Source organism: Aspergillus saccharolyticus, assembly GCF_003184585.1.
Source record: "Aspergillus saccharolyticus JOP 1030-1 unplaced genomic scaffold BP01scaffold_33, whole genome shotgun sequence".
NCBI classification, from domain to species: domain Eukaryota; kingdom Fungi; phylum Ascomycota; class Eurotiomycetes; order Eurotiales; family Aspergillaceae; genus Aspergillus; species Aspergillus saccharolyticus.
In genome coordinates, this window is record NW_020290643.1 from 271,668 (window position 1) to 283,420 (window position 11,753).

General features: G+C 53.6%; 5 protein-coding genes and 1 non-coding gene across 6 annotated transcripts; 3 read left to right on the top strand and 3 right to left on the bottom strand.

Moving 5' to 3' along the window:
• Positions 1-17: 17 nt before the first annotated feature.
• On the top strand, positions 18-1,890 carry PIG-S (GPI-anchor transamidase GPI17). Its single transcript, XM_025573645.1, has 2 exons — positions 18-345; positions 404-1,890. Exons 1-2 carry the CDS (start codon positions 91-93, stop codon positions 1,844-1,846), a joined length of 1,698 nt encoding a protein of 565 aa, XP_025428652.1. The 5' UTR covers positions 18-90; the 3' UTR covers positions 1,847-1,890.
• A 214-nt stretch (positions 1,891-2,104) lies between these two features.
• On the bottom strand, positions 2,105-3,640 carry BP01DRAFT_346595 (uncharacterized protein; the record flags this gene model as incomplete). The annotated part of the gene is made up of 2 exons (XM_025573646.1): positions 2,538-3,640; positions 2,105-2,327 (listed from the first exon to the last, which is right to left on the bottom strand). Exons 1-2 carry the CDS (start codon positions 3,503-3,505, stop codon positions 2,105-2,107), a joined length of 1,191 nt encoding a protein of 396 aa, XP_025428653.1. The 5' UTR covers positions 3,506-3,640.
• A 552-nt stretch (positions 3,641-4,192) lies between these two features.
• Positions 4,193-5,486, top strand: sod4 (mitochondrial 37S ribosomal protein mS42). Its single transcript, XM_025575655.1, has 4 exons — positions 4,193-4,296; positions 4,356-4,536; positions 4,612-4,736; positions 4,803-5,486. Exons 1-4 carry the CDS (start codon positions 4,237-4,239, stop codon positions 5,334-5,336), a joined length of 900 nt encoding a protein of 299 aa, XP_025428654.1. The 5' UTR covers positions 4,193-4,236; the 3' UTR covers positions 5,337-5,486.
• Positions 5,457-6,506, bottom strand: BP01DRAFT_359346 (ubiquinone-binding COQ10-like protein). Its single transcript, XM_025575656.1, has one exon. It carries the CDS (start codon positions 6,392-6,394, stop codon positions 5,570-5,572), a length of 825 nt encoding a protein of 274 aa, XP_025428655.1. The 5' UTR covers positions 6,395-6,506; the 3' UTR covers positions 5,457-5,569.
• Positions 6,507-7,233: 727 nt separating this feature from the next.
• Positions 7,234-10,240, top strand: BP01DRAFT_417903 (putative C6 transcription factor). Its single transcript, XM_025579283.1, has 8 exons — positions 7,234-7,437; positions 7,521-7,998; positions 8,072-8,282; positions 8,339-8,370; positions 8,420-8,993; positions 9,035-9,682; positions 9,736-9,884; positions 9,934-10,240. Exons 1-8 carry the CDS (start codon positions 7,352-7,354, stop codon positions 10,024-10,026), a joined length of 2,271 nt encoding a protein of 756 aa, XP_025428656.1. The 5' UTR covers positions 7,234-7,351; the 3' UTR covers positions 10,027-10,240.
• A 576-nt stretch (positions 10,241-10,816) lies between these two features.
• On the bottom strand, positions 10,817-10,888 carry BP01DRAFT_t245. Its single transcript has one exon. It is a non-coding gene; the product is annotated as a tRNA-Glu (tRNA).
• Positions 10,889-11,753: the final 865 nt, after the last annotated feature.

The following is an 11,753-nucleotide window of genomic DNA, read 5'->3' on the forward strand; positions in this document are numbered from 1 at the left end:
CAACTCCAAGAACTCCAACTCCCTTCCAATATTTCCCCCCATCTGGTCTTGCGCCAGATTACGCTACCTACCTCAAAGCATGCCCTGGTCATGAGCACCAAGAATGAAGACCTGTCATCATCTCAGACTGTCTCTGCTCACTCCGACCACATCATGACCGTCAGTACCACCTCGCAGCGTCCGCCGCCCCCGGAGAAACCGGAGGCTATACGGACGCGATTCAAGGTCATTGCAGCCTTCTGGGCTGTGATCATTTTTCTGGGATTTCCGATTTGGTGGAAGACCACCTCAATCTATCGAGCCTCCTTGCCCATCCCGGACATGATCGATTGGGCCGATGGAAAGGTAAACATCGCAGGACCGCAAATATGCATACCTGGCTGACTGGTGTCTCCTACCCTAGACCTGCCGTCCGGTTTTCCCACTGGAGATTCGAGTCGAGACCCCCTTCCTGCCTGAGCCAGAGGCCCAGCACCTGGTCCGGACGACACAGCATACTCTCGATGACCTAAATGAATTCTCCGCACATCATCTACGGCTTAAGCTATCGAACGATAACGGCGATGACCCGCTACAAGAACCGGCAGACACGGCCTTGACCGTGCGTCTCCTTTTACAAGAAGATCTGGTCAACCCCAAGTCTGAACTCCAGCACGATACCACTCAACTGGATGTCTATTATACTCCGAGCCAGGTCCCGCCCCTGTCGTCAGTCAACCCACCGTTGTCCGCTTATATCGCCGGGGAGCTTCAGCAGCTGTTCACCGAGGAGAAGGCCATCATTGCGCAAATCCTGTCAGATAGTCCTGCAACCGGTGCGGCAGCCACCAGTCAGTCGCCCTCGGCTATGCTTTCCTCCATCTCTCCCCAGCTTGCGGAGAGCATCGCCAAGCGCCTCCGACGCTCCATGAAGTACGCCGATACCTATCACCTCGCCTTTTCCTTGTTCACTCCCGGGGCGGAACCCTCGTCGTGGGACATCCAGGCCGCAGTCCATGAATACATCGTCCCGCTGCTGCAAGCCTTCTCCCCGATCAGCAATTTCACAGTCGACACGCAGGTGCAGCTGTATGCGACTTTTGCACCTACGGCACCCGCGCCCGAATACGATGAGGAGCACGCAGCCTGGACTCTGAAGCCTGAAGATCTCAGTGCGTTCATCAACGCAGCTGAATGGCCTCTCAGCCCCAGCATAGGTCCGGGCCCGACTATCAATTTTATTCTCTACGTGCCGGAAGCAGCGCAGTCCCCTTTGGTTGTCAAGGACAGCCTGGCCACGAGCTGGGTCGTCCCTCAGTGGGGCGGCGTTTTTCTTCTCAATCCCGCCAACAGCACCCAGCTGCGTCACCTCTCGCGCGAAGACCTTCAAACCGCCTTTTTGACATTCTCCCATCAACTCCTCACCCTGCTCGGGGCACCTGCCACCCCGGCTGCGCTGCCTTTCCGACTGCAGACCCTCACCCGCATTCGCGCTGCGAGCCTGCTCCTCTCTGCTTCCTCTACTATGGGCTCCCTCGCCCGGCTCACTGAGTCGCTTCCATCCATTCCCATTCCTGCCACTGTGGCTACATCTGTGGCGACGACACTCTCTCATCTGACATCAGCGTGTGAGCATCTCCGGCGGGGACGGTTCCAAGCCGCGCTCGCGGATGCTCGAGTTGCCGAGACGGCGGCCGAGCGCAGCTTCTTTGAAAAGAGCATGGTGGGCCAGATGTATTTTCCGGACGAGCACAAGGTGGCTGTGTATTTGCCTCTGTTGGGACCTATTGGCGTTCCTCTCATTGTCGGCTTACTAAAGGAGGTCAAGAAGGCGATCGCTTTGCGGAAGGCCCGGCAGGTATCATAGTTCACAGTTGTACAGTAAATAGTCTCATTCAAGCAACTTCTTTTTCTCTGTCGCGCGGCAAGACATACTACCCAATAGCTTGCTAAACTGATGAGCAGGAGTATTAAAATTAAGCCATACCAGAGGCATGATCATGCAACGGAGCCGTCAAAAACAAGACAAAAAGACCCAAAACAAACAAGGAAACGCTATACTCAAAACACCACCATCACTAATATACTAGGTACATACGCACATCGAGGAGCACAAACCACGTGTCTATCTCCGCTGCGACCCCAGCCTCGAATTCCCCCGACTCAACCCACTACCCCCGGCCCCCTCCGATTCCTCCGAAAACGCTTCCATCGCCCTGGGGTTTGTCGGGTACGCGTCTGGCTTCAAGACCCCAGTCGTCGCAAACACACCAGGAGGCGTATACACCCGGATACTCTCGGTGCGTGGCAGAGCGGGGATCACTGGTGCCGTACTATACGTATACGTACTCACCCCGCCGTTCCCATTACTTCCACTTCCACCCGCCTTCCCCTCCTGCGTCTGCTTCACCACCAGATTGCCATTAATGTTGAGGGGCAGCGGCGGCACCGGCACGGGCACCCTGCCGCCACCTTTCTCCGGCACCAGCGCCGTCTCCCCACCTGTCGGCCCGTCTGCACCACCTGCACCCCCAGCTCTCGTCCCCTCCCGCTGATACACGGGGTTCTGGGGATTGAACAGACTCCGCACGCGCCCGCCGGTCTTCTGGATCATCGAGCGCGTCCGGGACCGGGACCGCGAACGACGAGAGCCCCCGGCGGCGGACGTGGCTTTCGAGGCACGGGACTGCGTCCGCCGAAGGAGGAAGTCGGTGCGGCAGGCGGTCTCAGCTGAGGGCATGGGCGAGGAGATCCCAATCAGGGTGCCCTTGGCGGAGCGGCGGGTGAACTGGGCGACCTTGGCAGATGGGGGCAGATGTTTGCGGCGGTGGTTGCGGTACAGGAGAAGGGAGAGCAGGGTGGCGGTTACGCCGAGGAGGGCGCCGGGGAAAAAGCCGGCTAGGACGGCGGCGGTGGGATATTTGGGGCAGTTGGTCAGGGCGGTTGCTGTTGTAGTGGTGTTTGTTATGTCTGAGCACTGGGAGACGCGGGGGTCGGTGGCGGAGATGGCTGTTGCTAGTGATGATGAGGAGGAGGATGAGATGGTGCTACTAGTTGATGAAGTTGAGGTTTTGGTGGTGCTGGCGGTGGATGCGGTCGCGGTGGATGCGGTGGAGGTGTCCAGGCTGCAAAGGGAGTCCCCCGTGCAGGTGTAGCCGAAGGGACAGCATTTCGAACCGCAGGTCGCGAGGCTATCGTCGAGCCGGGTCGTGTGCACGCTGTTCTTTGGGTGAGAGGTTGCGTTCTGGAGTTGCACGTCGCAGGTGATGGGCTCGATGTAGTCGCAGCTCTGGCCGGCTGGGCAGCAGATGGCCGAGCTGCCGTCGTCGAGACTGATGCAGGTGGAGGTGCTGGGGCAACAGAATGTGCTGGGAAGTCCGCTGCCAGAGCATTGCGTGTAGTCGCTGGGACAGGTGTCGCTGCTTCGCGGTAGTAGGATTCCAACGGCCTGCGTTGGCGATATCGTGGATGCGAGCAGCCCAAGTAGCAGTAGTAGCATTGGCGAGGAGCTCTTTTTCGTGGTCATTGTACTAGCGAGGGTCTGAAATGACCTCAAAAGACGTTTGTCGAACGAAAGAAGATAGTAGAAGAATTAAAAAGAAGGGAATCGCGGGTATATGCTTTTGCAAAGTGGTTGGAGGAGCAGTCAAAGAGTGTTGTGAGTCTGAAAGAGAGTGTCTTAGACAATGGGTTTGAAAGTGGAAGAAACGACGAACCGAGCCACTGTCGAACAAAGAGCGCTTTAGAGTGGCTTGCAGTCAGCATGGTCCTGAAGAAAATCACCCTCCTCTCCAGCGCGACTTGCTGCCCAAGTTGTTCTGCACGCATCATGCTATTAGGATCTGAAGATCCAGGACGGTAGTACGGAGTAGCAGGCGCCGAATCCCAGAATAGTGACGAAGAATGGGGCTCATGGTCGATGGACTAATGATGAAGAGAGGTCTAGGCGCCAGAACGGGTCCTCGGGGCTCCGACTGGATGAGAAGGTGTTTTGACTGTTGCAGATTGTCAGGTAGACCGGCGCGTAAAAGATGCTGCTCTGTTGAATCCATGATGGTGTTTCAAGCTTGGCGGTTTGATGCAGAAGTAGATCCCCGCATGATGATTGGCCGATGCTGGCGCCCGCTTACCTCATTCCCGCCATTCCCAAAGAGGGAATCTCTCACTCTGGAGCGGAGGAAATTCTGCGGACTTGGACTCAATTGCTGCTTGTCAAGCACGACCTCCCCTGCCCCATTCCTCCACCCTCAGATCAAGATGTTGAACCGACTTCTCCGGCCGCAGCCTGCGCTGCGTGCGGCTTCTTCCCTCACGCAGGTGAGCCTTTTCCTTTTCGCTCTGGCCGCATTGGGCACCTCAGCTAACAGCGCGGACAGAAGTCCGTCTCCGCGCTCCCACGCATCCAGAGCCGTGCCATTCACCGCGTGCCTCAACTCGCCTTCCAGGAGCAGTACGAAAAGGAGGGCGTTCCGGGATTTTTGTCACCTGAAGCCTACGATTTCTCCTGGACACAATACCAGTCCCTACTTGTTGATAAGCTGAATCTATTGACGCAGGGTGAGTTACCGGCTCCGCGGACCTTGCTCGGCCGGTGCGACTCGCTCGTCCTCTAACACGCACCCGATCAAATAGACACCATCGATGCCGATGCGAAGCCCGGAGAACTGCTGGTCAAGTACTCCCGGCGCCCGGAGATGGCGTCAGTCTTCAACTATGCCTCAATGGCCCACAACAATCACTTCTTCTTCAACTGCGTGGTACGGGCCCAGACCTTGAACGATTCGTCCTAACACGAAAGCACCATCTAATCGCATAGCAAATAGTCGCCCCGCAATACCCCGATCCCCGCCAAGCTTGAGGAAGACATCCGGGAATCGTGCTCCTCCGTTGAGTCGCTGAAGCTCGATTTCCTGGCCACGGCCAACGCGATGTTCGGCCCCGGTTTCGTCTGGCTGGCCAAGAACCTGGAGCGCGAGGGCATGTTGCACATTTTCTGCACCTACAACGCCGGCTCGCCCTACCCGGCCGCTCATTCGCGCCGCCAGGCGGTCGACATGAACACCCACACGCCCGACACTGCGCTGGGCAACCAGTTCGCCGGCGCCATGGGCTCGTTCTCGCCCACCCAGAAGGAGATGGCTCCCGGAGCGGTCGATGTACAGCCGATTCTGTGTGTCAACACTTGGGAGCACGTTTGGATGATGGACTACGGTATTGCTGGCAAGGAAGAGTATCTGGAGCGGTGGTGGTCCAGAATCAACTGGGAGGTGGTGGTTGACAACTATAACAAGATCAGCGTGAACCGGGGGGCGCGCGCGTCGAACGCCAGCTTCCAGAAAACTCTGCACATGTTCTAGTTCTTCTCGCCCGTCCGGTTTGCTGGTTTGATAAATTGTATTATACACATAGGTTTCTCTTTTTTTTTTTGATTCGATGTTGGCATTGATGGTCTAATTAAGTACAAGCATTTCCTTGGGAATCTAGACATGAAAAAGAAAAGAAAGTGTCTCTTGAATATTGTGTGCCAATAGATGACCAGGACCATGGCTATTCTTTCTTTTCTTCTAAACCCTACTTAATACCCCCCGTATCACCGCCCAACCACCTCTCCGATCCTCTTCTCAAACGCCTCAATCATAACCCCAGCCATTTGGCCCTCGACCGCACTCATCATGGTGGCATGCCACTGATTCTTGAACTCGAACCCAATCTCCAAATGCACCCTGGTCATTTTTTGGGTCGGTGCACCAGCACCACTGCCTCCCATCTCCGCCGTGACATCCGCCAACTCCCACTTAGTGCTCAGATACTCAAAGATCCCCTCCTCCGCCCCGGGGAACCCAAACCCCCCGAACCCCCCGGCGGCCGCCGCCGGCGCATCCTGCCCGTCCTTCTTCTCCACACCGAAGCGCGCGCCGCTCTGCGCCGTGACCGTCAACCGCTCGGGGTCACAGTCCACCTTGGAGGTGAAGGTCTCGCTGAGCGGGCCGTAGCCCACCGTCAGGAAGGCGCGCGTCGGGTACCGCGTCGTGGGGTCCCGGTGGGTGACGGTGCTGGCGGTGAGGAAGGGGAGGAAGGAGGCGTAGGACTGCACGTCGGAGATGACTTCGAAGAGCGGCGTGGGTGGGTAGGGGAGGGTGCGGGTGGCGGTTAGGCGGCGGGTGCGGGAGGAGGGATCGCTGTTGTTGTTGTTGGAGCCATTGGGGCTGTTGCCGGGGAGAAAGGAGGAGAGGAAGGTTCGATGTTGTTGTTGGTTTGTGGGAGGGGAGGATTGGGGCTTGCCCGGAGTGCTCGTCGGGGTGGTCGTACGGAGGGGAATGGTGGTTAGTGTTGAGAGTGAGTGTTGCGTGCCCTGGGGTACGAGGTGGCGGGTGGGCTTGAAATGCCGCGTGGTGGATAGGAGTGGTATGCGCATTATGATGCTGTGGGATTGGTGAGGACAGGAGGAGTGGAGGGGTGTAAGTGATGAGAGAGAGGAAAGTATGTACTGTGTTCAGTTGTGATGGCTCGCGCATTCGGTGTTTTTCTGGGGGCGTACAATTTGCCCGTTGGGTCCGCTTCCGAGGCGGAGTTGGTTCCGCGGTTTATACTTCTGTACCTGATCAGATCGTACTATGCGCTTTTAGTGCTGAGACATCTTGAGTTCTGGACTTATGATGATTAGAGAATATTCAGTAAGATTTCTTATGCGCATTGCTTGTTAATGCGATGGTTCCAAATGATCAGGAGCTGGTGCCTATTAACTACTACTTGAGCATACTATATATTTTGACCACATTCGGCTACTCGAGTCCGCCATAAACCACTGCATACTGCTCGCCACATTTTAATTCAGATTCAATGTAATACTAGTAGCGCGCAACCAGACCCCAATAAAACACTTTAATCGACTGAATCTTTTATGTCAGCAAAAGGCAGTGCTAACATGGTCGGATTCTGTTTCTAAGTCTTGCTAGGACCAAGGGTATGAGGCAAACCCCGTACAAACATCGTCTCTTGCAAAAAGATCGAATCGGCTTCTCAAGTGTCATTTTGTCTAGCAAAGATATTCCGAATCGCTACGTATTCTCATTTCTGGATGAATTTTCCGGAAGAGCTCCGTGGTCGATGGCGACTTATGGGGAAAACCAGGTGCAGTTCAAGTATCGAGGAGTATAAGGGCGGACTTAACCGGAGATAAGGCCACTAGTTCTGGACGGGCGATAACGAGCGAATCCCCACCATGCCATCACAGGCCCATCTCATCATCTTGATGATCACCAACCAGTCTTCTGAGAAGATTTGCAAGTTAGCAGTCTCACTCGCTTGATATATCTACTAACTCGAAGTATTCAGGACTATAGCTGTCGCATCTCAAGACATCAACCTTCAAATGACTGACGCATATAACGCACCCCACCCGAAAGAAGGCAAACGCACTCGCGTACAACTATCCTGTACAGCATGTAGAGCACGCAAGCAAGTGACCCACCCTCGCCTCCTCCAGTCTTCTCTTTCTTTAAGACCCATGAACACAACAGCCGTTACTAATGCCGTCATAGGTTGAAATGCTGTCGCACTCACCCGTGCACCAACTGCAGAAAACGCGGCGAGGCCAGCTCCTGCACTTTCGTCGGCCGCGGACCGCGGGGGAAGACGCAGGGGCGGGCGAGTCCCACTCATGTTCAGGATCGCTTGCAGCACTTGGAGAACTTGATCTTGTCACTTACGCAGCAGCGACAATTAGAGCAGGCTGGGGGCGAGCAACAAAATGCTGGAGGGATCGAGCGGGAAGAGGTGAACTTCAATAGTCTGGAATCGAACCATGCAGGTAATGTCCCTTTCGTGGGGAGTGGAGGGCTTACCACTAGAGAGAATGGGACCAATGGGGACCAGCACACACCATCTTCGGGACCGGGATCAAGGTCACGTACCTTGACACCGGAAGATTCTCCGTCAGACCCCCCTGGAAAGCTGGTGGCCCAGGAAGCGGAAACGAGGTATATTGATGGGGCACATTGGAGAGCTGTTCTAGAAGAGGTATGTCGTGCATAGGTCGAGTGGTTATTTTCCTCCAGTGGCCTCTGTATGGACGCAGCTGACTAATGGATAGATTAGCGAAGTTAGGGAGTATCTGCGTGAGCAAGATGTGCCTTCCGATGATGAGCTTGTTCATAATGATACGACGAACGCGACCTCACCGATCTTGTTGCTGGGATTGCACAAAACCCTCAAGAAAGAGGAGCTGCTGGCACAGATACCGCCGCGGTCGGTAACCGATCGACTAGTTGCACGGTGGCTCAGTACAAAAGAGCCTGTTATTGGTAGGCTCTTGCTGTTCGGTTCTAATCTTAACAAGGCGAGCTGATACGTGGTTTAGCTATTATTCACATCCCAACATTTCAGAAGGAGGTACATACGTGACGGGCAATCTTCGTTGACATTCCACTGACAGCAGCAGTACAATCGATTCTGGGACAATCCTAAGGACGTATCTCTGTCGTGGCTTGCTATGTTATCGGCCTCCATCACAATGACATTTGCTTTCCATCAACGCGCCGGAGATATGGTGCCACTGTCGTTCGAAAACCCCGCTGAGACTCAGAATTCATTGCGTAAGCTCACAGCCCAGTGTCTCGCTCAGGCAAACTATACCGTGCCTGCAAGGTACAAAGTCGAGGCGCTTTTCCTGTACACCATGTGTGAGTTCTTCCAAAGCGACGACGCGCAAGTCGGTGTTTCTTTTCTCCTCGGCATTACAATCCGCCTAGCCATGCGAGCAGGCTATCACCGAGACCCCAGGCACTTCCCCGACATGTCAGCCTTTGACGGTGAGATGCGTCGACGGGTTTGGACCATTCTCTGCCAATTAGACACTCTCATTAGCTACCAGATCGGTGTACCTAGAACCATTCAGGACTGGCAGCATGACGTAGACCTACCTCGCAATTTATCCGACGAGGATTTCGACGAAAGCACCGAGGCACTACCCCCTTCTCGCCCTGAGCACGTGTTCACTCTGATGTCGTCACTCGGTCCAAATCACGAATCATGACGATTTTCGGCAAGATATCAGATCTGGCTTACTCGCGCGAGCCCATCACCTATGACGAGACTCTGGCGCTCGATCGACATCTCGACGAGGCGCATGATCAAGTGCCTGCCACGTTCAAGATGCGTCCGATCAATCAATGCATCGCGGACCCTTCGGACATCATCCTCCGGCGATACACCGTAGAGCTTTTGTACCTGAAATCGCGGTTGGTGCTGCATCGGAGGTACCTGGGCGAAGATCATACCAACCTCCGCTATGCCTACTCTCGGTGGGTGTGTATGAGCTCCTCAAAGGCCATTCTACGCTACCAAGCGGATCTCTACCATGAGACGCAGCCGGGGGGGCTGTTATACCGGGATCGACATTTTCCCAGCGCGCTTCAATATGCGGACTACCTGCTTGCGGCGATGATTATCTGTCTGGAGTTATCGCATAACCGCACAGGGGTAGCACCACCAGTCGGCGCAGGCACCAATGACGACCTCGCAGTTGTGATCAAGGGCCAAGAGGAATTACTTTCCGCATTGGAGATGTCCCATCAGATTTTCGCTAAGATGCGGCACCGGTCAACGGACGCGCAGCTGGGGTATGCTGCGATGACGATCATGCTTCGCCGGGTCAAGCAGCAGCATCGGGAGCCGGAGGAAGACGACAAGCTAGGCAGCCCAAGTGAGTATCCAGGCCTCTTGCTCTTCAATGCATTTGTCCTGACATATATGTAGCCCAACCCCCGGCATACGGAAGCTGGCAGATGGAGAGTGCAGACTCGCTAAACGCGCTGGATCTTCAGCCGATGGACGGGGTTACCCCGGGGCTCGCTTCATTGGATGTCATTGAGGAAATGTTGAACGCGCCAACAAATATGGATTGGGTGAGTGTCTTGTCCGCTCACGAAAACATTGATGTACTAATTGGTGTAGCGTCTGTGGGATCTGCAGATACAGGGCGTCGAGGGGCCGAATGCAGGTAATGCTTGGACACAACCAGGGATGAACGATGTACAAGCCGATTAGCAGCGATTTGCCGGTATATTTGGTAAGCGAGGCGGGACAATAGTTACTAAACTACCAAAAGAATACCTCTCTATTGTCTTTGTTCCGAGTTGATCTAGTAGTTAGTCCTTACCTAGGGCTGCTCCAAGCCTGACTCACATCCTGTTGTTCAACCAAGGGCTCCAGCATCTTGAAGAGGTCGAGCAAAACGTAACCTCCGAAAAGGGAATCGGACTTCCGGCTGCCATGTGAGAGACAATATGATGTATATTGCTTCCTTTGCGGCTTGTTGTCAGACGTTTATAGTTGATGATTTGTGATCGATGCAAGTGAGTAGATCTTCGTAACTTCCGAAGCAGTTACGACTTGTGTATGAGTGTGTTATATTGCAGAACAGATCCAGGTCGAAGTCAAAAGATTTGATCTAAACTGCTAAGCGGAATATCATCCGCAAGCCAGCTTCCTAGCTTGTGTTTTGTTCTTCTGCCTATCACACGGTACCTCGGGGTTCGATTTTCCCGCATCAGGGCTCAATTCAATCGCATTTTGCGTATCTTATATCTTGCTGGCTGATATATCAAAAGGCAAGTTCACACTAAAGCCAAAGATGTTTTTTTGATGGGGGGAAGGGGGCAACGATTCCATACCCGATATGGCAGGCACCTCCTCCGTAGGCACCTTCCAACAATGATCAGTTGATTAAGACATACGATTATGACCAGCAAGTAGTATGTAACTTTCTATATAAAGTATAAATAAAACAACGAAGGATATCCTGCCGGAGAAGACAAAACAAAAGCAAAAGATAATCCTCCGATGCGGGGAATCGAACCCCGAGCTGCTGTGTGAGAGACAGCGATGTTAGCCATTACACCACATCGGACTTTGTTGAAAGAAGGCTGTACTTTTGACATCATATTCCTTGTCTGTTTCTGCATCATTCAAGATATTTCTCTGGGATATGATATATAAGTATAAATGTTACTCTCAACAACTCAGGCAGCTCTGTGAAAGCTAGTAATCTGCCTCTGATTAAGTTGGGGTGGGTCCCATGATAAGTGATGTAAAGATTGGTACTTATCGACCGGTCTGTCTTTGACTGCCATGTCTTTTGCATTTCTTTGAATAGTAGTCATTTCTAGTATCTGTGTGATTAGATAGGATACTTCGGCTCACCTCTGATCTTTTACATTACTATATCTTGTCTATAGTATGCTACTACGTGAGACGCAGACCTGCATGGGATCCTTTTAGCTTCCGTTTCCGCTAAATACCATTTGGTAAAGAGATCTGCTCAAGAAGCGAACGGCTCGGTCGAAGGGTACTAGCCCCTAATCAGATGCTGGTGCTTTTCCCCGAATTAGGGCTCGCAAGGGGAGATACGGGAAGGGAAGAAGTGTCTTGTATAATCGGCTGGAAATGTTCAACCAGCATCGCTGCTCCGCTAGTAGTCGACGTTTGTCACTGTTGCTCGAGTTATCTTGGTTTGGGCATGGGTCATATTATCTCTGACACCTTAGTAGGATATCACCACCTACAGCCGTGAGGGATGCTCACAAAGGCAACGCAGCAGATGACGAGCACTCTAATGAACTGCTACCAGAATCTACAGGTAAGAAAAATATCAGACATAATCGGTAGGCTTGGTGTATCTAGTTCTTGTGAATGCCGTCTGTGTAGCATCATCACTCGCAGCTAAAGACTCGCCTACCCACTTCTTCCAATCAAACTTGGATACAAACCGCAAA

Excerpts from the sequence above, each read along its gene's own strand:
- PIG-S (XM_025573645.1), top strand. The coding sequence starts at position 91 with ATGAGCACCAAGAATGAAGACCTGTCATCATCTCAGACTGTCTCTGCT. Across the intron at positions 346-403 it reads TCGATTGGGCCGATGGAAAG|ACCTGCCGTCCGGTTTTCCC; the intron begins GTAAACATCGCA and ends CTCCTACCCTAG.
- BP01DRAFT_417903 (XM_025579283.1), top strand. The coding sequence starts at position 7,352 with ATGACTGACGCATATAACGCACCCCACCCGAAAGAAGGCAAACGCACT. Across the intron at positions 8,283-8,338 it reads TACAAAAGAGCCTGTTATTG|CTATTATTCACATCCCAACA; the intron begins GTAGGCTCTTGC and ends TACGTGGTTTAG. Across the intron at positions 9,683-9,735 it reads CGACAAGCTAGGCAGCCCAA|CCCAACCCCCGGCATACGGA; the intron begins GTGAGTATCCAG and ends ACATATATGTAG.
- BP01DRAFT_359346 (XM_025575656.1), bottom strand. The coding sequence starts at position 6,394 with ATGCGCATACCACTCCTATCCACCACGCGGCATTTCAAGCCCACCCGC.
- sod4 (XM_025575655.1), top strand. The coding sequence starts at position 4,237 with ATGTTGAACCGACTTCTCCGGCCGCAGCCTGCGCTGCGTGCGGCTTCT. Across the intron at positions 4,297-4,355 it reads CGGCTTCTTCCCTCACGCAG|AAGTCCGTCTCCGCGCTCCC; the intron begins GTGAGCCTTTTC and ends CAGCGCGGACAG. Across the intron at positions 4,737-4,802 it reads ACTTCTTCTTCAACTGCGTG|TCGCCCCGCAATACCCCGAT; the intron begins GTACGGGCCCAG and ends CATAGCAAATAG.